The sequence below is a fragment of the Triturus cristatus genome, chromosome 1_2, assembly GCF_964204655.1.
Source record: "Triturus cristatus chromosome 1_2, aTriCri1.1, whole genome shotgun sequence".
NCBI lineage: Eukaryota > Metazoa > Chordata > Amphibia > Caudata > Salamandridae > Triturus > Triturus cristatus.
Window position 1 is genome coordinate 1,121,052,618 of NC_140580.1, and position 25,888 is coordinate 1,121,078,505.

The following is a 25,888-nucleotide window of genomic DNA, read 5'->3' on the forward strand; positions in this document are numbered from 1 at the left end:
TTGACCTCCTCTGAACTATCATTGGAGAGAAAAATAGAACGACAGAGGGCAACTGAACAGATACCTTTATTGACACACCACAAAGAAAGTAAACAATAGGTTTGCCAGCCCAGAGACTTCCAATCCCCAATTCCTGATTCAGTTTTAGGGAGTTCCTTTGTTTGCCAGTGCTTCTCTGTCGAAGAAAAGCACTAGGAAAGGAAGGAGCTTTGGGTCTGTGCCACAGCAAGGGGCAGATGCAATTTGGATTTTTGGGGAATAAGAAAACAATCCAAACAGTGTCTGCATTCTTTCATGGGTACAGACACAGTCGGTGCCCAAGCAAAAAATTGGATGCTGTTTGGAAATGTTATCTATCCTAAGAAAAAAAATCAAAAAGTGTGCCTGGCCCCTCACTGACAAACCCTCTCCTTGTACTTCAGTACACAGCACAGACACTGTTTGGATTTATCTTGGGTCCAGGAAAAAATAAAAATAATACAAATCTAAAGGATTTCTGGCTCCTTGGCCGGGGCATGCGCACACCCAATCCCATTCTCCCTAGCCCCCTACCTCAACAGCAAGGAGCCCAGATGCTATTTGAATTATTTTTTGCACTACGCCCAGTTTATTGACAGTAGGCGCACTGAACCTAAAAAAAAGGGACAGGTATGGAACCTCTATGCTTAGGCTATCCAGAGGAAACAAAGTTGGAAGATCAAGCCACGGCAGGGATATGTTCCTACACGAGCAAAACTGTAAGGAATTACCAAGGTTTGAGAAAAAAAATCTATAATCTATGACAAACGCCAAGTTTAGATTGTTCTACTGGTCAGGCAGTCAGTGCAAGGGAGGTCTGGCTTGCACCGGTACATTTCTAAGGTCATTCACAATTAGAAACGATATATTTTTAATAATTTTCATACAGTCCTGAGTTTGCTGTCATCAAACCAACAATACACCATAAACAGTTATTAGGCCACAATTTCGAGCTCTGCGCTAATGGTACATACTTAATTGTGCAGAGTATATTTCCTAAGAAAACCCACATCATGTTTGGTATTGCTTGAATCCACCCACTCAGGGCAACATTTCCTTGGGTGGCAATCTGGCATTTATATTTGTCCAGTTAAGGAATGCAAGAAAATACTCAACAAAAGTATTACACTTTTCAATATAGCCCTAGACTTGAATGAGACACTGACTAGGGTTCACACCAATAGATAGCACAGTATGCGACGAAATACACACAGTTTGTATTGTTGCATAACAGACCGAATAGACACGTGTTTAAACAACGTAATGTCGATTTTCTTTCTAGATATATATATATTAAATAGAAAAGCTCAGGCACAGGGTGTGCAAACACCCCAGCAGAACAAATATGGTTTAAGTGTTCCAACTCAAGCAGCTGGGCTCTAGTTTACCTGAATGACTGGTATTTCTTTCTTTCCACTGTACGTTTTTGCATTTGATCTGGTTTTGTCTCTCTTTCCGGAGTCGTTCCAATCTCTGGGCTGCAAAAGAAATATTGCAACTATAAGTTTGTCAATGCAAGCTTACCATATACAATGGCATAATTAACTATCACTTCATGAATAAAGATGGTTTATTCTGCATGTGGAGCGAAAAAAGACATAACATTTTAAAGGTGGCACCTCAGCGAAGCAAATACCAACAAAAACATGAAAATGAGCTTGATTTATCATTGAAATTAGAGGGTATAAAACATTAATAGAGATCATAAAGATAGTATTAACATAGAAGAGAATAATAAAATGTGAAAACTTCTGTGATTAATATGACATTTCATTACATAAATCATTAATAACGGTCTTAAAGGAATTTTAATGCACAAATGAAGTGAAGTGAATATTACATTACACGAATAAAATTACAGTTATGAATTACTCTACCCGCTTCAAAAGTTAAAGATAAATGAACTCAGACTAGACTATTAAAGTTTTAAATGTAAAATCCTTTATCTAAAAATCATGAAAATTATAAAATGTCAAAGCTATATAAATTAGCATCGTTTTTTCATCGGTGTGCTGAAACGGTTTATAGGTAGTAAAAGAGGAAAAGAGGTGATTTGTAACCTTGGTAACATTAGTCAAATGTAAAGTCAGTTTTTTTTGTGTTTTTTTTTTTTTTTTTAAAGATGTACCATTTTGACTCTGTCCTGTCTTACTCGATATGCCACATAGCGCTTCGAAATCGCCAATCTTGAAAACTCCTTGCTAACATTTGCTTTGTCCTGGACCCTCCTCTAACACTCACTGAACACGACAAGGAATCGCATTTATTGGGAACAAGATGACCAGCTACAACTCGTGTGATCTTGGCCGGATCATGCCTCTCACCCGGACGCTCAGTTTCCAAACAGTACATCCAATTTTCAGAAGCATCCTTAAGAAGCCACGAGGCGCTTAAATACATTGACCCCAACACAAGGTTGTATCTGTTAAGACGTGCTGCAGGCTTACTTCTAAGCTGCCCTTCCAAAACAGACTGAACACAATGTGCACCAGAACACCATCACTTGGTTACTCGAACTATTGTACGTAGCAACTGTTAGATCTAAAATACATACATGCATCCTGTGTAACCATAAAGTATTACCGAAGCACTGCAATATTCCGCTATAATACATGAGGGACTGTGGCACCTCGGAGTGTGGCAGAGTGCCATGACTGGGCACTCTGGCATGGACTGGAGAACACCAGCAGGCAGAGGCCAGCTGGGAAGGGGTGTAAATAAGTACAGGCTAGCTCTGCTGGTAGACGGGTCTTACTGTGAATAAACCCAAGATCTTGCTCCCAGTCCTGCTCTGCGTCTGGTTACTGTGAGACTGGACCCTTTAAAAGAGGATGCAATCCCTTTAAATAAGTTATTTTCGATATTGGCTGATTTCGTATCAGCCATGTCATTTGACAAAATCTACTGAACTATAAAAGCCTGTCTAAGATCCACATGTACAAAGAATGCATTCGGGGGAAAAGTGGTCGCACTTTGCACACCATCACTTGACAAATACATTGATATTTTGCAAACTGACCTGTGTATTTAATAGGTTGGGTCACAATATATCTAATCGCAGTGTTTCACCAATTCAACCTACCTCATGAATACTAAACAAGGTAAATTGCAAATTGACACCAACTGAGGTTCGCAGCCATCACAGTTATGGTGGTCTGCTGGGGTCATATGTTCTCCTTCGTCATATTTACGGTGAATTAGCTGGGAATTCATGTTGATGCTGCTCTGCCACACTATAGAAGACCCTTGAGATAAAGGAGCGGATGATGCTACAGTGGAGCTACTACTATTTACGCACACCGAGACATGTACGACACAGGCAAGGAGGAGACTGGACATCAGACTGTTCAATGTCTTCAGGAGTCACACAAGGTTCTGAACTGACAGCCACATTAGTCATTCCTTGTTTGAATGACACTGAGAAACACATTAAGCACACTATGCTTGGACAATCTCAATGAGTGAAAGAAGAATGTTGGTGGTGTGGGGAGGGGAGTTACTATCAAGGAACGAAGTACCACTCACAACCGAAGTTAAGACGCTATAACCCTTGAAGCTTGCAGACGACCATCCATGGCCAGTTGGCCCTTACTGGAGGTGTTGTGGCTAAAGAAGGCATCCCACAGAAGTAAAAGAGCTCTGAGAGTTACAAAAGTGAAAAGTAATACACCACATATTAGAGCTATTTTAATGATGGTGGTCTAGAACTATCATAATGCTATGCTTCACTCCATTTGTTTTTTAATCTAAATCTGCTTTAGATTGTTGTAATATTTCCTTAGATTAAAAACGTTTTACAGTATTTTTTAAAGAGCACGATTACAGTACATTACCAGGGTTCTGCATTATATGCACTGGTATTGTAATTATTATTGTTTTATCACTCCTATTATAACAGCAGGAATACATTTTACATTCCAACAGGTTATTTGTCAACAAAAAGTTTATTATCATCAAAATGCCCAGTAACAGCACTAGAGTTTAGATTTCATCTCTCTGGCTGTCTTCCTAAAGTGTAAAACAACCACTTTCCTTCACCACATCATAATTAAGCACATGGCACTGGCTAAACTGCTGTCGATTGAAACAGTTCACTCTGGTATCCTTTAAACACAGGCCTGCTGCAAACATGGCAACGTATTCACTCAACACTTCAAAATCATGGGAATGTATTCTTAACAGCCTTGTAATAACACAAAAACAGATGCTACTCTAAAGTGTAGATCCCTTTCAGCCTCACCTAGAAATTAGTGGCGACTACGTGGCTCCGAGGTAATTGTTTTGTGCACTCTATAAACGATACAAGGGTGTAAGTACCCAAGCACACCTGCATTTCAGGAAACTCTAAAGTCCCTCATCTACTGAAATTTCATCTTTATATTGCTTCCAATTATCAGATCACTTTCTTACTGAATTGTAAAGGCTTAGATTAGGATGTTTGGTTTCAGTACACAGATTTCTGTGAATATATTGGCTGGTGGAAATAATGCACATGACTGGCTGAACTGGACTTGTCCCAGGCAGCTGACAACTGCAATCCAATAAATCTAAGATGCCAAGTGGACGCAGTAAAAGCACAGTGGAGTTGATGGCTTGGCCTTGAGCAGAAATGTGATCAATGTCAAAGTCCCAGGATCGAACGGCCAGGCTCTCGGGCAGCAGAAGGAGGCACACTTCTTGTGTGCAGCCAATGCTAAAGAGAAAATGAAGGGAAGATAGACCAGCATTGGCAAAGCGAATAAGTCGCACCTATGCGAGAGCCGCTGACTTTGTCGATCTTTTTTTAGCCAAGATGTACAATATTGGGACTGCTGTGCTGCATGGCTAAAAGTTACTGGCGTGGCCAGTGCTGGCTGTGCCATACAGCTTTTTTTTCCATGGGAGGGGAAGGGTTGGGGGGGGGTTAAGCAACTCCAGGTATAGTGGGGCTAGGTGACAGGGCAGGCAACAATGGTGGGAGGGGTTGTGGGACGTGGCAAACAATGACGGGATGGGGGCATGGGGCAAACAAAGAGAGGGAGGGTGGGAGAGGGAATCCAAGAGGAGGGTAGGGGGGAAGCAACAACTGGGGAGTGGGGAAGGGAGAAGTAACCGCTGGGGGCAGAAAAAGCAATAACATAAGGGGGAAGGAGATGGGGCAAGCAATGACAGAGAGATGGACGGTGGTAAGACGTTTGTAAACACAAAGTCTTATGGAGTGCTGCAATGAAAAAGGAAAATAAGGACCTCTAATAAAGCACGAACAGGACACAGTGCTAGACAAGGAAGAAGTACTTGGGCCACGCTCTAGCTGGCGAGTGAAACACAAACAAAGATGAAGTGAAGCCTGCACATGCTGACAAAACAGAAGCTAGCAAATAAGAATGACAAACAAGCCAACCAAAGGTAAGCAATTAGCAGGCTCCAAGCCCGCTTTAAGCTAATAAAATGTCTAGAAGACAGTGCATACACTGTCTAAGGTGAGGCCTAATAAAGAGCGGTTCAGTCACAGCAGCACACTTCCAACCATGGAGTAGTCAAAGAAGAGATCTCTTAATTCAATTTGTTAAAGATACATTCTTCACAGCACAAGAACCTTATCACTTTAATCCACATCACCAACATATTACCACAGAGTGTTCCAAATCTAACCACTCCAATAATGGCTGTCTGGGAAGCTCCCTGGTGTGCCCCATCTTAGTCACCTATAGTATGATGTGACATTCAGAAGACTGCAACACAGGTCCAAGAAACATATGCACTTTTGCTGTAGTTTGGTTGTTCTGGAGTAAAGGAAGCAGTTTGTGAACTTCAAACCAGGAGTGTGTGTGAAAGAGATGAAGGCAGCCAAAAGAATAGCCATAAAGAAATGGTGTTCTTTCACCCGCTTTACTATGCACGTTGCCTCTTGGCAGAGCGTCAAATTGAACTGATCAAAATCCCCAGAAGTCAAGGTTCTACGTCCTCTATTGCTACATCACAGAAAGCTACAATTATGCAGTATTTGCCCCTTTTATCTGAATAAGACTATAAAAGCAGAGTCCTGGGATGGATGGTCCAGAACAAGCTTGACGTGCCCCTGCTCACCTACAAGTCGTGGCAGAGCTCCCTAAACAGAAACACACACTTTTTACACCAACCGTAAATTTGCCTGTTAAGAAAATAAGAAAAACATGGGTTTCAGCAGTACATTTCACAGGACTAACTTCTGAAATGCATTGGCTTCAAATCCACAGGATTTATACACACTTCAAACAGGCACTCATGAAATATTACAAAGTGTCCATGATGCAGCAAACAATTGCATTATACAAGTCTGATCCCCCCCCAAGGGGTGTCAGAGGGTGGGAGTGGACCTCCCTTCTACCGCCACAACCCAAAGATAACTTCAATACCCGCCATTTGCATGGTAGTTCATATTTAAGGGATGGTCACATCAGAAGCCATGTATGACCACCCAATGGGACTTCCTTCTGAGAGTCTACAGGTGTGTGGATGCTGGCACATTCTGAAAGATTCTGACCTGATCTTCCCATTCCCCCATATCTGTTGCCATTGGTTATCTATGCATGTTTGCAGCACATACAAAAAGGCAACCATTAAGGGATAGATAAATACAACAAGCCAACACGTGTAAGGGTAACATGCAAATCCTCATCAGCAGACACTGTCTGGAAAAGAACACCAATCAAAGTGTACACTAAAATGTGGAGCTTGAATGAAAGGGGTCCATCGGTGACATCTTCAAAAGTGTTCAAAGAAAAAAACATTGATTTCTGCTAAATGGATGGCTTCTCAAAATGAGCAGTAAAGGCGACAGGATGCTCAAGATGACGGACAGGCCTCTTTGTCAGGCTCCATGAGGAAGACAAGTAAGAAAGTCGTACACATTAAGTATAATTCTAAACTCGTGCTTATGTAGATGTTAAGCTACACCCACCAACTTCTTAAATACCCCAAACGGCTTATAAAGGGCAAACGGTACTCATCTGGAAACAGTAGCACCAAGGACCTGAGACCACATAGGAAGCTTTACTAAGTCAACCTGTATATTGGTGAAGTTGTTCCTTTTGCTAATGAACCTCCTAAGGAGTATAGTACACTGTTCAGGACATGGTCTTAACATCGATCCCGAACTTCCTGAATATTTGCAGGAGAGGAATGGTCCTCCAGCCAGACACTTTCTTCATAAATAGGAAGAAATAAATAGGTCATAAATCTAGCGACAACGCTACTGAAGTGGAATATTCTAGTGTGGGACTTCTGCACACTGGGAATTTCTCCTGTGCTAACGTGGGGTGGAGGTTTGTTAATGAGACAAAGACACTCTACAGATTACTGGAGATGGTGTCGCTCTGCCTTCTGTTCTTAGCTTGTTTCGGACTCAAGGGGCTCCGCTTGGGCACTCCACTAGTGCTTTGGCACTGGATAGGTAAGCAGAAGGTGAGTATGAAGGAGTATGAAAGAATGAGATGGGCATTGAAAACAACTAAAACGAGCCAAGTGAGTGGAAAAATCAGCTGAACCCAGTCATTCGACTGTAGGGAATTTCTTCTGGGTCAAGTGGTAGTGTCCAACCTTTATATGTCTGGTGACTCACTGAGACTTCTTTGACCTCCGGTTAAGGGATTTATGAGCTCTCTTAGTTGGTGAACGTTAGTAGTAGATTTCCGAACTTCACAAGCTTCGCTTGATCACGTGTACACACCTTAGTTCTTATAATTTGTTGTTTGTCTTGCAGCACTTCCATTGAAACTTTAAATCCTCCACCTACCCAAAGAACAAGTAACATGTTTAAAGTTCGATTATATGTGTCAGGATGCTTTAAGGATAAAGCAAAAAGTTTGAAAGGCTTGTGCTGGGGAGGGCGTCTTAACTACATTTATATGTGTGAGGGTGGATGTGGTGTAAAATAGCCCTTGGCTGCTGAGTCGAGTGAAATCTTTTGCCTCTACTAATAGTTGTCTTTTCTTCTTTAGTTTACCTATCCTTCATGCTGCAAAGTCCTAGTAGAGTAATTTCTTTACTACTATTCAACGTCCGGTCTGGTATATTTCATGCTTATGAGTGTGCTCCAATGGCATGGATGTGGTGTAATAGTTTTGTAGATGTCAACTAAAAGCTTGGTGCTGCGTGGTCTACAATTGCTGAGTTCTGCTGTATGTGGCTCTTGTTGTCAAAGGGTTAGCTGCATAGGCTGTTTGGGCTAGGGTTCTGATTGGCTACTAGAGCTAGGGTTCCCTACTGGACTTAAGGATTAGGGCTTTGATTGGCTATTAGGGCTAGGGCTACGATTGGTTTATAGGCACTGGTTAATTTGTGAATAAATAAGTGCCGGGCCCTCGTCAGGAGGCCACTGCAGACTGCACCCGTCCATTACTCCTGTCAGCGCCGCCTATGACAGACCAGCACAACTACTAACCATGAAACCCTACAAGTGTGACAATTCTGACTATTCCAGGCCCCTAAAGGTGTAGAAATTAGCTTGGAAGGCAGGTAATCGCCATTTTAAAGTATGATGAATTAATAACCAACTGCTGTTGTGCTCGTGTCTGTATTACACAAACAGCGCCACCATGTGGTAGACTAAGCACCAGTGTTGATAATTAAGTGCGGACGCTGAGCAATGGAAACTACCGGCTCAAATTAAGCAGTGTTAATAGGGCCAGGTCTCCCATTGGCTCTAGGGTTTAGGGTTAGGGTTCCAATTGGTTAGAGCTAGTGTCCCATTGGCCAATGGTGTAATTTTAAGATAGGGCTCAAGGTGTCTCAGCCCGGGCGTCGAGGCTAAGGGCGAAGAGGACAAGGGCAGTTGCCTGTTTGGGCTGGGTGCAGAGGACAAGGGCAGTTGCCTGTTTGAGTCGGGTCTCGGGCCAGAGATGCTGCCCAATTTTCACTTATGAGCTACCGCCTTAAGCCCTCCACATCCGCCAACATCCAAACACCATATCAGCAAAGGCATTCTACTCATGCACCACAAACAAACCTCATCCAGATTTCAATGTGCTTTGGACCACTACACAACCACTCCAAAACCCCACAAACCACACCAACACAGAATTCTATCCAAACTGCAAAAATATGGCACCTGCATTCTCACACAAAACACAATTCTGTCCTATACCACTAACACATCCAAACATCACCAACACAAAGTCACATTATACATAACTTTAATGCATCCATACACACACTCCCTGTTCAAACAAAACACTAGCTCTATCCTCTACTTGATCCTAACAGAACCCCTTTTATCATAACAAAACCTAGACTCAGCCTTCCATTCCACCATCCTTCAACACACGCCCCCTCTTTTTACCAATTACACTCAACCATACAATCGTTACACGCCACTCCACCACACACTACCTATTCCAGTGATCATATCTAACGCACTCATACCTCTTGTCCATTCCCTCTTACACAACACATACTCTTCTCCAAAACACATCACCACCCCTGTACTAATCAAATACCACTCCCCAGCAGTACTGCACATACAAATCTTTCACAGAAAACCACTACATCAATAGCTCCTCTCACTAAAACACACAAATCTCAATATATTATAGTCCCTACACATACATTCCCTTACTAAGCAGTCATGTATCTGTATATTTATTTAGTCCTATTGTACAAGAGAAAAAGAAAACTATCGAAAGCTTTACTCTGTCCTACTTTCACCCTACACCTCCATCAATTTATCCTCTATCGGCACTCTCTCTCATCCCAATCCCTTTCTACTACTATCATCTGAAAAATAACCATTCTTAAACTCCTCCCTCTTCTACAACTCCTGGCTCACCCAAAGCATCAGTAGTTGATCTCCCAAACAAGCCTACTAAATTCTCCCTCATGTTATCTCTGCGACTCCTCTCAAACTTCATTTTTCTAATCTGATTCACTTTCTCCCTAATCCCTTTCTACAGGCTCCTTCATCTCTCCCTTACTCATCACAGACCTCAACTTACTACTGGTTTTCTTCCCTCTTCTATCCCACCGATACTCTATTAAATCCAACTAACAGACTCACATGTCCTCCACTCAAATTAACACGTACCTCCCTATAGTAATACTATACTCATATTCCCCTATACTAATCCACCACTAATACCTTTGGAATCTGGAGTAGCGTGCTAATTGCTGATAAGAAGTTCGACGTCTCGTAAGGGGTAGTAAGCGCTATATACATACAATTACTCTAAGTTTGTTCAACAGGGGCCGTGGTAGGGGCAGACGACCATTACTGAAGGCACACCAGATGGATATTGCCTAAGACACTGCTGATGGAATTCAACGATCTGACTTGCTGGATGCTGCGGGGCTGGAACAGCCTAAAAACAGTTGTAAACATCATGAACCGTTCGCCAGAGAACACGGAGCTGCGCCCGAATTATAGTTTGCGCCATAGATGCACCCGTCACAGATTGCAGCAGTGCGCTAGATTACAACACAGAAATGCGCTATCAGCAGTGAAGGCACATACTCAGACAATTTGAGCCTGAACGGAGGAGAGGGAATTCATTAAAGACCCAGTCGCAGTTTGAATCCACATCTCTGTCTTTCACTGGAAGGGACCTTGCCCCACACTGAAGGGGCAGCAGGGATCCCACAGGAGGCTCCTGAGCCCACCTGCAAATGGGGATGGGGTACCTGGATGGTCCCTCCCACAGAGTGTACTCAGGGGGCACACAGTCAGTGCACGACCTGAATGTTTCCTTACCATTCCAACTGTGTCAGTGCTATGGTGTGAATCCAATGGCAAAAGGTTCCTTTATTGCCGGGGGCCACACATCCACGCAAATGAGGAAATGCCCTCATGTGATCGTGCCAGCTCAAATTCCATCCATGTTACAGATGGGTCTGCCAAGAGTCTTCAGCCCCTTCTAAAATACCTAAATGCCCCGTAGGTAGTGGGCACAAACACGTGTTGCAACCCCAGGCACTTTGTGTAAATTGGCCTCAGCTCATTTGTTTTAAAACCGTTTTCTAGGCCACCTAATTTCATACGCTGCAAATCTTATCAGTATGAGCAGCAACTCTAGAAATATCAGGAAAAAGGCACAAGAGATAACCTAGCTATGCTTGGCTCACTGCTAACACACCTTGGAAGCAGCAACATATTTTTGTTTGTGGACAGAGCTTTTATTATCTCCACCCCTTGGTGGGAAAGGGGCTGGAACTCAGTTTCATCACAAAAGTGACTCTATTGCTGAATGATATCAGAATTAGAAAAGGAACACACTCAAATCTGAATGCCTCCAGAGGAACAAGACATGCCCGACAAGAGAAATATATATATATCAGTAGAAACTCTGCAAATCTAGCCCCTATTGAAATTAGAGGTAGAAACAGAGGACTTGTAGCTCACAAACATTTTGGCACTGCTTAAAGGAGAGCAAAAATGAACAAAATAGCTCTTGTATAGAAGAAAGCGGGAGATAAGGAAGATGAGCCACACTCCTGCATGATAATGCACTACAAACTACAGTTTCGCCTGTACGGCCGAGTGCAAAAACATATATCACTAGTAGTAACCAATGACAGTACATCACGTACCAGTTTGGTAACATGGTTATAAAAGAAAATCGGCAACTGATTACTCCACTGACACCCCGTTTCCCAGGTGCCGTTGTCTGAATAACCAGTTGAGGGCCCTTTAGAAGTACAGGTAAGCAAGTATCATGATCCTCCGAACTTCCAAGCAAGAGCATAGTTCTCATCTCTCCTCATCATTCCTTCTCTTACCTTCTGTCTGCTCATACTTTCCTCTCAACCTTGCCCCTCATCCCAGTTTAGAAATCGTACCCAATTCTCTGCATTTGGTGATTCTTTTTCGTGTACCCTTCCAATCCATTTATATTTCAAATTGTGACAAACCTTACCAAACCATCACATATCTCAGCATCAATTTCCAAATACCCGTAGTTCTCTTCATTAGAAAAGGCTCGCCATTGCCCCCTCTCACATTTCAAATAAAGTTTTTCTTCTTTTTCTTCCAAGTCTTCATGATCTTATACTGGATGTCCTACAACAATTCCCCTGCTATCCAACTATGCAGTGTCACTGATCTTTGGGAATGGCGTTTACAGACACTGTACTTCTGGATACCTCACTACACAGCCTCTCATGAACACATACCATTTCAGTGGCATTTAAGAAAGTGAACCAGGACATCCTATCCTATGGCAATCATGTCCTAACTAGGTATCACAGATATAATCTTCCTCAATGATTCTACTCTGTATTGTTCTACTGCATCTCAGCATCCAACCAAATTAAAGGCATTGTCGAAGGCCTAATCTCTCCCAGCCTATGTTCACAAACTCTCTTGGAGAAATTATCTCTTCTTGTGAATTAATTTATCAACCTCTTTGCAAACAATACACAGCACTCAAAATTACTTCTTAAAGCTCTCTCATCACTCCAGTACAACATCACCAACTGCCTCATCACCATTCGACCTACGGTGGATCAGTGCTGCAAAATGCTCATCTTAGCCAAACCTAAGAATATGTATTTCCTATAAAACACTAAATCAGGAGTCGCTACAGAGAAGTCAACTATAGTAGTGTGCATCATAGTGAAGTGTTATGGGGTTGTGGCTAGTGCACTCGCGCGAACACCATGTCCTTGGTCCACATCTCCTCGGGGCCGGATTTAAGTGTTCTCGTGTCTTGTAACCACTGTTGATCAATGGGCAACTGCACTCAGCACTGCTTGCATGTAGTGCTGCAGTAAAGTAATCTCCAATCTTTTCATTCAGGCTCACCTGGCTTCGTATCTGGAACATGGCTAAGATCTGCAATCCATTTCGACAATAACAGTTTCCACTCGAGCAGCTCAACTTCTGACTGTTCCGCTTTGAGATGTAAACTATACTAGTAAGTATCCCTCTCGACCTATATTGCTTTAACTTTACTGTTTATTTTTTGTGGGTTCACATAAAAAAAAATCACCAAAAGTGTATACTGTTTATCTATTAAGTTTATTTTTATAAATTATTTTTCATTTTTTTGTTTATATACATTCTTCTCTGATATACATTGAATTATTTTCTTTTTTACTAAAAAGGCTAAGCTATACAGAATTGATCATTATTCCTTTGTATATGTTTAGCTGTATAGTCACAGGGTATACAAATATAAACAGTTGATAAATCTATGAGATTGTCACTATAATTCAAAAATTGTCCCCACATCGATCACTCCTCTCATCATACTGCATACATGTCACTTTCATACAACTCATTCATACAACACCCCAGAAAGGCACCACCGTTTGTACAATAATAGCTGGGCATGAGCGAAATGCTTAGCCTTCTAAGATGATGCAGGACACTGGGGTGTATCACTCAATCTGGTCGACGCACGTTTCGGTGGCTCAATCTTCTTTTATCGCCACCTTCCTCAGGACCTCTTGTTACGAATTTGTTATAACGGGCGAGGATGGGGAAACTGTTTTTCTGTAATCCAATTGAATAACATTATAACCATTGTTTAGCCCTATACATTATTTATTTATGCGTCCCACAGGAGAATACATCATTTATCTCCAATAAAAGATTAAAAAAGAGAGTTTTCTATACTGTCAGGGTCATGCACCTGCCACTGAATCTAATGCTCTCCAACATACCAGAATAGCAGGATAATTATTAAGGGAGTGGGGAGAGTAGGAGAGCGAAAAGTGAACAGAGTGAAAATGTGAGACAGAGAGAAATGACATTCAATCCTGGAATTCTTACTGTAATCACAGTTCTCGTATTTTTCTGAGGACCTTTGTCCTGTTATACTGATCTATGATCTTTCAAAGTGCCACTGCAAATAATTCCATTTGGTTTCTATTTAATCTATATCTTGGAAGTACAAGGAAGTAGAGTAATCTACCTGTTCTGTTTTTTGTGTGTTAGCGCAGCACGCAGCTTCTTCTGAGATAGTGTTTCGTTTACTTCTCTTTTTAATTCATAATATGGCCATTGCTGTAAGAAGATTTTAGCTTGTTGTCACAAATTGTATCTCCTATGAAAATGCACTTGTTATGCTACAAATCCACATTTTGTGTACCTTAGTCAATCCGGGATTCAGTCATGAGGATCACATTCAAGGGTCGTCGCGGGAATATTATTCCTGATTTTTCTCACGAAGCATAACGGGTAGTCAGCCCTCAAATAATCTTGGTATGGCTTCCTAATCAGATCGAAATTAAGAGTGGTTAGTGTATCCAGTCCTATTTGTGAACACATATAAGGTGACCAGTTCGTGTGTAATTACCTAAAGAATCTAGTCGTTAACTTTTCTTCTTGTTATATTCTTATTTTTTGTTTCTTTTTTCTCCATATGTTAACGCTGTTACATGTGGGATTTGTCCCGTTCCCTTCTTGTTCGATGCTCTAGTCAGCAATAAGGAAGAAAAGACTCACGTTATGTGGAGACTTTTATTTAAATGATTTAGCAAGGTGATCCCACTATCATTCATTTGTCACTACTGTCTCTGGTTATCGTATTCATACTAGTTACTGGCCACATATGGTTACCGTTCTGCTCATTATGTTTAGTACTTCTGACTAATTTACATTCGTTATCTCCCCTTCTTTTTTTTAAATTTATTAAATAAGTTACTGGTATCACTACATCCGTGTCTCATTTGTTTTAGACTTAGTAAGACGGTGAATCGAGTAAAATCAAATAAAGTTGAGTTGGCTTGAATGGCCTATACATGCTACTGTAAATATGTTTTCTCGGCGCGGCTTCTTACCTATTGGTGGTAGCGTGTATCCTCTCGTCGGCGTTCCTAATGTGGTCCTACTCCGGCAGAAATGCCCTTATTGCTGTTGCCTATTTATACGTTAGGCCAGCGATTCAAATTACCTAATTACGAAAACCTGTGAAGCTGACTGACGTACTAGCCAGCGTAATGGTTCACATGATCTAACTATGGATGCCTTTGTTTCTGCTGGTTCCATCTTGGAATGGTGATAGTACAGAGACTTCTGTGCGACTCATAGCTTTTTTGGGGAGGTTTTATTGGATATTTATACTCGTATTGTCACAGTTTCTCAGGAGTGCCATTATAAAGTTTACTGTTCTGTGTATATCTCAAATTTTTTTTTTTGCGCTGTCTAAATGTAGTGATTACTATATTTTAGTACGTAGAGTTCAGCCGCCATTTTAGAACAGTTCAAGTTTGGCTACCTAGCATGATACTTGCTTAATTTATAACGTTCGTACTGAAATAGTTTCAATTCGAAACAAAAGGTTTTTACTTTGGCAGAGACTAACCCAAGACCACTGGAATGAACGGGCTTGGGAATACTCTGCGTACTTATATATAGACTATATTGTATATAGACTATATTGGAGGATAAGAATAATAATAATAAGTATGGCACAGAACTACAAATTTGTTTTGATGTATACGGAACACTGATCCCGGAATTTGAAAATACGGTTGCGCCACAAATCACAATTGCTTGTCTACAGCAGTCACTGCGAAGTTCAACAGTTGTGTTGATTTAACCCAGCAAATCTCAATTGCCAGTGGTAGGGGATTGCTGCCCCCATGCTTGGATGTTCTAATTGTACTACATCACGCTCATGCATATGTATGTTCACAATTACTCTGTCCCACCATATAGGCATATATGTGTGCTGCTAAAGCAGGGATGGGAAAATACAGTATTACGCAGCCAGTCTCGGTGGCCAATCATCCGGGGTCACTACTAACTTTCATTAATATCTTAGGTATGCTGCGTCACACATTTATGTTTATTGTACGCATATATTCACAACTTCTTGGTCCCGCCAGATATACACATATATATGTTTGTTTGGGGGAGTAACATGTATACTGAAGAGAGTTTATTTATAATCCAAGGTGTTAGGAAAGTAATACGATGTTATAGTTGTATGGAGTCTCTTATTGGTTAGAACCTAGTTGTCGCAGTCTCTTTGATTCATTCGCTATGTGTATAGATAAACATAGGGGGGTAACTTGGTTTGAAGGAAGATCTAGTGTGTTGAAATACAAGATAATGATAGGATGCCATGAACATGATAATTATATTGGATCTATTGACAGTTAAAAGGGAAGGATTACATGAACTGCCCTTATCATGTATGCCATACTATTTCCTCATTTAAACCCGTTTTAACTGTGTCCAGAGTGTAAATCCAATAGGTCTCACGCGTTTTTCTTACTTCTTGTACGTCTTTCCCTGGAATGTGTTTTACTTTTTCTAGGACTAGCCATCTTAATTCTTTCTCATTGTGTTGAAGATCAATGCAGTGTTGTACCATAGGGCTTGCTAGTTTTTTTGTTCTGATGGCGGATCTATGTTCACTGTAGCGAGTCCTAAATTCTCAGCCTGTCTCGCCTACATAGCCGAGTTCACAGGGGCATAGTATGAGGTAAACAAGGTTTTGGCTTTTACAATTGGTAAAATCACGTAGTTTGCCTGCCTTACCTTGATACTGCCAAAATTTAGTGACAATGGCGCTGTCACATGCAACACATGTGCCGCATTTGTGGTTACCTAGAATCGGAGGTCCTATCAGAGTTGTCTGTGAATTTGACTGTTGCCGTCTAGGCCTAGTGTGTACAAGGCTATCTCTCAAATTTCGGTTCCTACGAAACGCCAAAATGGGTTTCTGGATGGTCTCTTGTCCTTCCCCAGTATTTAAGATGTGCCAGTTTTTATTCAAGACCCTTTTTATTTTAAAATTTAAGGTCGAATGGTTCACAACACACACCAATTTGTCGTTCTTTGGACGAGGGTTACCTGCTAATAGGGCATCTCGATTGTAATAACGTGCCCTTTTGTATGCAGTCCTGATTAGACGTTTGGGATAGCCTCGTATGAGTAATCTCTGTTTGAGGTCTCCACTGACACCCCGTTTCCCAGGTGCCGTTGTCTGAATAACCAGTTGAGGGCCCTTTAGAAGTACAGGTAAGCAAGTATCATGATCCTCCGAACTTCCAAGCAAGAGCATAGTTCTCATCTCTCCTCATCATTCCTTCTCTTACCTTCTGTCTGCTCATACTTTCCTCTCAACCTTGCCCCTCATCCCAGTTTAGAAATCGTACCCAATTCTCTGCATTTGGTGATTCTTTTTCGTGTACCCTTCCAATCCATTTATATTTCAAATTGTGACAAACCTTACCAAACCATCACATATCTCAGCATCAATTTCCAAATACCCGTAGTTCTCTTCATTAGAAAAGGCTCGCCATTGCCCCCTCTCGCATTTCAAATAAAGTTTTTCTTCTTTTTCTTCCAAGTCTTCATGATCTTATACTGGATGTCCTACAGCAATTCCCCTGCTATCCAACTATGCAGTTTCACTGATCTTTGGGAATGGCGTTTACAGACACTGTACTTTTGGACACCTCACAACACTGCCTCTCATGCACACGTACCATTTCAGTGGCATTTAAGAAAGTGAACCAGGACATCCTATCCTATGGCAATCATGTCCTAACTAGGTATCACAGATATAATCTTCCTCAATGATTCTACTCTGTATTGTTCTACTGCATCTCAGCATCCAACCAAATTAAAGGCATTGTCGAAGGCCTAATCTCTCCCAGCCTATGTTCACAAACTCTCTTGGAGAAATTATCTCTTCTTGTGAATTAATTTATCAACCTCTTTGCAAACAATACACAGCACTCAAAATTAATTACTTCTTAAAGCTCTCTCATCACTCCAGTACAACATCACCAACTGCCTCATCACCATTCGACATACGGTGGATCAGTGCTGCAAAATGCTCATCTTAGCCAAACCTAAGAATATGTATTTCCTATAAAACACTAAATCAGGAGTCGCTACAGAGAAGTCAACTATAGTAGTGTGCATCATAGTGAAGTGTTATGGGGTTGTGGCTAGTGCACTCGCGCGAACACCATGTCCTTGGTCCACATCTCCTCGGGGCCGGATTTAAGTGTTCTCGTGTCTTGTAACCACTGTTGATCAATGGGCAACTGCACTCAGCACTGCTTGCATGTAGTGCTGCAGTAAAGTAATCTCCAATCTTTTCATTCAGGCTCACCTGGCTTCGTATCTGGAACATGGCTAAGATCTGCAATCCATTTCGACAATAACAGTTTCCACTCGAGCAGCTCAACTTCTGACTGTTCCGCTTTGAGATGTTCCATACTTTCAGTTAAGAAAACAGCCAAAAGTCCAGTTCCCACTATCTTGCTGGTTCCTTGTGAGCTCCTCGACTCGCTTAGTCTTGAGTGTCAACAAGGGGTTGGCGTCCCTGACCCAGATAGGAGTCAGAAATGTAAGAGGAAGAAGTAGTCACACAGTCCTCAGTATTTCTTCATGCAGACCACAATCCTTCCACATAGGCAGACTTTTGATATCATCTCAAATCAAGCAGCACTCTGATTTAAAAGTGTAGGGAACAGTGCTTAATAAAGCCAACTCAGTAGCGAGTGGGATTTGTGACTTTATTCATTTAGGGGACTCTGCCACACATTCTTCTCTTGCCTTTCTCAACTGACTTTAGAAAGTGAGAATAATGGTTCACAATAAAGGAGACAATGAGACTGAACTTGATGGAAAAAGAAACACTTCTTCGGATTTTGTCCCCAAACGTAAAAGAAAATGTCTCTTAAATTTGGCATGTTTTTCCTGTGTCTTAAAATGCAAGACTCCTTTCGCTTCATTTCTTTTTAGGGCACCTGTGGGTGTCAGAATGTTTTCCCGTGCAGCGCTCACCTCTGTTTCCGGGACCCTCGGAGAAAGGGAATAAAGTAAGTATAACTAAACCAAAAAGTAATTCTACTACTTTCAAGGCCACTTAGCCTACTTTCTCCATTACAATATAGATTTCTTTCACTTTTTTATACTAAGGAGCTCAACTGGCTGTCTCCTTTGTCTAGGTGTCTGCAGGTCTGCTTTTCTCTTTTCTATGCTTTAATTTCACCAGGTTCTCGAGTGTTTTTCCTTTCTTCACCTTTTTAGGTCTCGCCTGAGCGAGCGCACATGCGCTGCCCTGCGAGGTATTAAGTAATGGCTTTTGAGCTCTGAACACACGCTTGTACGTGTGCTTTTTCTTTTTCATAGCCAGCAATTGGCCTGTGCATGTCTTTTTTTAAAACATAAGCAAAAACAACAGTTGATGGACAGAATGCATAACAACGTCATACATTCACCCCAGTACAGAGATCTGGGCCTAAATCCATTGTTTTTTTGCTCACCATGCCGTTCCAGTTTGAACCCAGCTATATGCAAATCAGTCTTGACCCTGTGCCTCATGGGAATAGTCCAGCCCGAACTGCCAAGCCAGGTCCTCCCTGGACTGGAAACAAGTATCCTAGGACCGGTTTTGGGGTTTCACCCCTCTTCAGCCAGGATAGCTGGATTCCAGTGGCATGGAGAGCACAGGACCCACGTCTGGGTATACCCTTCCCACTCGGGGTGACAAATGCAAAAACAAAAGTTGATGGACAGAATGCAGAACAATGTCATACATTCACCTCAGTACAGAGATCTGTAGTGTTTTGCTGTTTTTTAAAAACGCAGCACGCAATTGGTGCAAGGTGATTGTTCCGCCTTGCTTGTTCGATGGCCTAGGGTCCTCGGGCGCGAGCTTCAATCCCATCGGTCTCCAATTATCGCATTGGCGGTAATTGGAAACAGATGGTGCTCGCTATTTCTGCGTTTCTGGGCCTCGTTCTATTCTTTGTTGAGATGAATACTTTCCAATTTCATTAAGTCAACATACGACATGTTAGCACACGAAGGCAGAACATTGGTGTCCTCTGGTGGATATATTAAGATGTAGCAATTGCATTTATTAGACTAAATGCGACAGAGTTGTCTGTCGTGTCTGAAATGGCTCACTGTTTGTTTTACATAATTTCACTGTGTGCTTCGATTTTTACTTCCTGGATGTTCATTTCATGTTTGTTTGGCTTCTTAAAACGTAAACATAAAATAGATTAAAAGAAGAGCGGCATTGAGAGGCATCGCGTACATTGATTTAGTTTCAAGTTGTTTTAAACGTCATGTGGAGCGTGCAAGGGAACAGGCGGTATTTAGAATAATAATATGGTCGGCACTAAACTAAAATGCCGAAAACGTTTGTTAACCATGTGCGCCACAAGCAGAAAAGGCGCAAAACTTGACCAGTGCAAGGATAGCTTCCTTAACGAATAGTAACCAGGAAACCTTTCTGTGGCCCTGCCCATTTGATATTGTTTCATCCTTTATATTATTACCAATAATATAATCGTAAGCATTAATAGAAGCATCGTACCCCGCTATGTGTTGCATTCGCAATGTGTACATTAAACCAGAATCTAATGAACGTCAAAGAGATATTAAGTCAAGGCAGTCACCCACCCACCGTGAAAACCCATACAACCGTCGCAGTGCACCAAAGCCGCTCAGGGCAGGGACCCCGCGGCACTCAAGGGCGGTGCACCTCACTGAAGGTTAGCCCTCTCTGTCTCCTCCTGTTGGCTTCATTATAGTACGAGGGACTGTTTTACTGAAAAGCATTAGTCAATCACCATGCTGTTTGTCATATGCAATTATTTATCATCCATATGCATTATATACGGAAAGCAATCCTTTTTGATAGTTTTGCCCGAACTCTGGCAAACCCAGTGAGACTACTTTTAATGCGACACATTGCATGTGTGCATGCAAAGCATGTAAAAAGCACTTGGGAATGCCTGTGCTTGCATGCATGGGCACCTGAAAACAAGATCTATAGGCGTTGTCAGTGCTGGTTTAATCTCAGATTTGGCTGAAGGAATGCGTTTTGTAGAAAGATAAATTAAGCAGTGTAATAAAATTCGAGAAAGCGATGAGGGGCGTATGTTTTTGTTCAGCCTCAATCTACCACCCATGTCTTTGGAAAACATATTTTGGCCTCAGAGCCGCTGCTTTCCTGGCAGCGTCTGTGTGGCCCTCGCATGGGCTGAGAGCTGTGAAAACATGCCACTGTCGCGCTCTCCGCCCGAGACCGTGCTGGGGCTCAAATACTACATGGAAATGCCCTATACAAGGAAGTGCCAACCCCAAGGCAATACATTGGGGCTGCAGGTAGCGAAGCCAGTGTTCTAGCACAATACGGCCCGTCTCCCGACCAAACACCAAGGTGCAGATGCCTCTGCAGACGGTAGTCTGAGCGCCATCTTGAAAGTGGCCATGGGGGGGGGGGGGGTCAACTAAAGGTGACACTAATTGAATATGCTACTTACCAGTATGCATCTGTTCTTGGCATGTAGGGCTGCTGACATTCATATCTGTGCATAGATCGCCGCCTAGTGTTGGGTCCGGATGTTTGCACGTTGTTGTCCTGGAAGAGTCTTCGAAGTATCCTGAGATAGGTGACTCCTTCCCTGGACTACAGTGCGCATGGGCATCCTCTCCATCCACAGATTGTTTTTCGCCATTGTGGCAGTGATGGAGTAGATACAGAAAGTGATGACCATGCTATACAGTAATTCTGAGAGCTGCAGCTGCCACAGGCGCCGGGGAGGAGGGTGGGCGATATGAATGTCAGCAGCCCTACATGCCAAGAACAGATGCATACTGGTAAGTAGCATATTCAGTTCAAGGCATGTGGGCTGCTGAATTCATATCTGTGCATAGAATATATAGCAGTACCTCCTATTAGCGGCGGCTACCAGTGCCAGCTGCAGCGGTCTGAAAAAGAGTTTTGAGAACAGCCTGTCCTACAGCTGCCTTCTGTTTTGAGTGTACATCTACACAGTAGTGTTTGGTAAATGTATGTATAGTGGACCATGTGGCTGCTCTACATATTTCTTGTAAAGGAATGTTTCCCAGGAAAGCCATGGACGCCCCTAACTTACGTGTTGAGTGTGCTCGTGGGGGAATCGTTAATGTGCGTTTAGCTTTCTGATAACAAATTTGAATACATTTAACGATCCATCTGGCTATACCTGCTTTGGAAATGGCGTTGCCCTTGTGCTGTGGTGAAAAGGCAACGAAAAGTTGTTTTGTCTTCCTGAAGACCTTAGTTCTGTCTATATAGTACATGAGGGCTCTCTGTACATCTAGTGTATGGAGCATTCTCTCAGCTACATTCTGTGGGTTTTGAAAGAAGACAGGCAGTTCAATAGTTTGATTCATGTGGAACTGCGATATTACTTTAGGCATGAATTTGGGGTTGGTACGTAGTACGACCCTGTTTGCGTGAACCTGTATGAATGGCTCTTCAATGGTTAGTGCCTGGAGTTCACTAACCCTTCTTAACGAAGTGATTGCCACTAGAAAGGCTACTTTCCAGGTGAGGAATTGAATCTCACATGAGTGGAGAGGTTCGAAGGGGGGACCCATCAGTCGGGTGAGGACCAAGTTGAGGTTCCACACCGGTGCTGGTGGGTGTCTTGGGGGAATTACTCGTTTGAGTCCCTCCAAGAAAGCTTTGATGGCAGGCACTCTGAATAAAGAGAGGTGTTGCCTGTTCTGGAGATAGGCTGCTATTGCGGTCAAATGGATACGTATTGAGGTGTATGCCAGATTGCATCGGTATAGGTGTAAGAGGTAACAGATTATATTTTGAATGGATGCGTCTAGCGGGTTAATGTCATTGTTATTACAATAAATGACAAACCTCTTCCATTTAGCTGCATAGCAAGCTCTGGTAGTGGGTCTCCTGGCCTCCTTAATGATCTCCATACAGTCCGGTGGCAGGTTTAGGTAGCCAAACACTAGGACTTCAGGAGCCAGATTGCCAGGTTCAGCTGTTGCGGATCTGGGTGCTGAATTTCTCCATGGTTCTGCGTCAAAAGCGCGGGTTTGATCCGCAGCCTTTGGTGCGGCACCACGGAGAGTGCCAGAAAGGTTGTGTACCATGGCTGGCGTGCCCATGTTGGAGCAACCAGGATGAGTGTCATTGAGTGCTGTCGCAGTTTGCGTGCCACCAGTGGTATCAATGGCGCTGGGGGAAAAGCGTACGCAAATCTGCCGGACCAGTTCATCCATATCGCATTGCCCTGCGACTGTGGATGTGGGAACCTGGCGGCAAAGCTTTGGCATTTTGCATTTTCGCTTGTCGCGAATAGGTCTATCTCTGGATGACCCCACTGCTGGAAGTATGGTTGGAGTACTGATGGGTGTAACTCCCACTCGTGCATCTGGTGGCTGTGTCTGCTGAGCAGATCCGCCATCTGGTTGTCTTTGCCCGGGAGGTGTTCCGCCATGAGGAATATGTTCCTCTGAATGGCCCACTTCCACATGCTCTGAGCCAGATGAGACAACTGTGGAGAGTGTGTTCCTCCCTGCTTCTGTATGTAGTACATGGCAGTCATGTTGTCCGTCCGGATCAACACGACTTTGTTGCACAGGTGTACTTTGAATGCCTTCATGGCTAGGAAGATTGCCATCAGTTCCAGAAGGTTGATGTGCATCTTCTTTTGTTGTGTCGTCCATAGTCCCTGCACTGTGTAATGGAGTACATGGGCTCCCCATCCCTGGAGAGAGGCGTCCGCTGTCAGTATTATTTGTGGAACAGGCTCGTGGAACGGTCGGCCCTTGCAAAGGTTTTGTGGATTCCACCAATGCAGAGAGTTGTATGCCCGACCGCTCACCAACACTAGGTCTTTTAATTGCCCGTGAGCCTGATTCCATTGACGTGCTAAGCACTCCTGAAGCGGGCGCATATGTAGTCTCGCGTGTGGGACTATGAAAATGCAGGAGGCCATCATGCCTATCAACTGCATGAACACTCTCGCAGGAAGGGAGTGTTGGGGTTTGAACTTGGAAATTACCATTTGCATGCTGTTGATCCTCACTAAATTTGGCTGAGCTGTGGCTGCCAGAGTGTCTATGGTCGCACCGAGATACTGTTGTACGTGTGCGGGCTGGAGATGTGATTTTGGGTAATTTAGTGAAAATCCCAGACTGTGAAGAAGGTGAATGGTGCGGGACATGTGGCTGGCACATTGCTGGGCTGACTTTGCCTGAACAAGCCAGTCGTCCAGGTAAGGGTAGACGTGAACGTGTTGCCTCCGTAGATGTGCAGCCACGGTAGCTAGGCACTTTGTGAAAACTCTGGGTGCTGTTGTGACTCCGAAGGGGAGGACTTTGAATTGATAGTGCTGACCCTGAATGGTGAACCGGAGATATTTTCTGTGTGATGGATGTATGGGTATGTGGAAATACGCATCTTTGAGGTCTAGCGTGGCTAGGAAATCTCCCTGTCTGAGGAGCGGGAGAACCTGCTGCAGGGTGAGCATGTGAAAATGTTCCGAGAGAATGTATTGGTTGAGGGGTCTCAGGTCTAGGATAGGTCTGAGTGACCCGTCCTTTTTTGGTATCAAGAAGTACAGAGAGTACACGCCTGTCCCCTGCTGGTGTATGGGCACGGCCTCTATTGCGCCTTTTTGCAGCATACTTAGCACTTTCTGCTGTAATAACGCTAAGTGCTCTGAGGACATAGGACGGTGTCTTGGCGGTATGGTGGGTGGAGTGGAGGTTAGCTCGAGACAGTAACCGTGTTGGATAACATCTTTCACCCACCTGTCTGTGGTGATGGAATCCCACGTGGACAGGAACCGCTGGAGTCTTCCCCCGACAGGTGTTATGTGGTCGGGGGGAAAGGAGAGGGCGTCACTGTTTGTTCTTAGGGGAGGACCTGGTATTGCCGTAACCACGTCCTCTGCCCTTGGTGCTGGAACCACGATATCCCCCTCGGGTGATTTTATCGTAGGAACTCTGTGTGCCCCCTTTATTGTAGGTTTGCTGTGCCCCCTGTCCTCTCCCTGCACCTCTGTTTCCAGGGCGACGAAAGGAGCCACTACGAAATGTCTGCGTTTGCAGAGCCCCCATTGACTTCGCAGTGTCTGTGTCTTTTTTTATCTTTTCTAAGGTGGCGTCAAACTCCGGTCCAAATAAGTAGTCGGGGTTGACCGGTTGATTGAGGATGTTATTTTGGACTTCAGGTTTGAATCCGGAGATTCGTAACCAGGCGTGTCGGCGTAGCATGACGCTGGTGTTTAGTGCCCGAGCAGCAGTGTCTGCAGCATCTAGTGCACACTTGATGGATGCGTTTGTGAGCAGTTGTCCCTCCCTGATGAGGAGCTCCGCTGCCTCTTTGTATTCGTCTGGCAGGTGTTGGAGTAGGGTCTCTAACGTGTCATAGTGTGAGCGGTCGTAGCGAGCTAGGAGGGCCTGTGTATTGGCGATTCGCCATATGTTTGCTGCCTGGGCTGCAATTCGTTTTCCGGAGGTCTCTAGAACCTTGGACTCTTTGTCCGGGGGAGGAGCATCACCAGTTGACTGCGAGTGTGCCCGTTTGCGAGCATTGGCAACCACAATGGAGTCCAGAGGCAATTGGCTCCTAATGTACGTGGGGTCCCCAGGTGCGGGTTTGTATTTTTTCTCGATCCTGGGGTTTATCACTCGTGCCCTTGTGGTCTCTTTGAAAATGTCCTTTGCTGGCTTGAGGACACCTTTTAACATGGGAAGAGTTTTTACAGTCCTCTCGGAGGATGCGAAGGTGTCCACCAAGAAATCATCCTCGATAGTGTCTGAGTGGAGTTGCACTCCATGATTGGCTGCGGCCCGTTCGATGAGGGCATTGAATGCAGCAGTGTCCTCTGTGGGGGACGTTTTTGCGCCATAAAGTTGTGTGTCCTGTGTATCCAGAGCGGCACCTGGCTCCACTGGGTCATCCCAGACCTGATCAGGGTCTTGCTGGCCCTCAGGGTCCATGTCTTCGGGGTAGGTGGTGTTGTCACCCATGTAGTCCTCCAGCGCATCGGGATCGGAGTGCGTTGGAGAGAATGATGGATCTGTGTAAGGAGTGTGGATGCGTTCATAAAGAACTGGTTCCGATTCCTCCGGCATTTTTTGTTTTAGTGGAATCCTATAAGAGTCCAGAGCGTGCCCCGAAGTGATCTT

General features: G+C 43.5%; 1 protein-coding gene across 1 annotated transcript in view; it reads right to left on the reverse strand.

Moving 5' to 3' along the window:
* Positions 1-25,888, reverse strand: part of MAPKAP1 (MAPK associated protein 1) — an 826,525-nt gene that overhangs the window by 708,011 nt on the left and 92,626 nt on the right. The window contains exon 3 of the mRNA XM_085613805.1: positions 1,407-1,496. Within this exon, the coding sequence (XP_085469931.1) occupies positions 1,407-1,496 (90 nt within the window). The remainder of the gene's footprint in view (positions 1-1,406; positions 1,497-25,888) is intronic.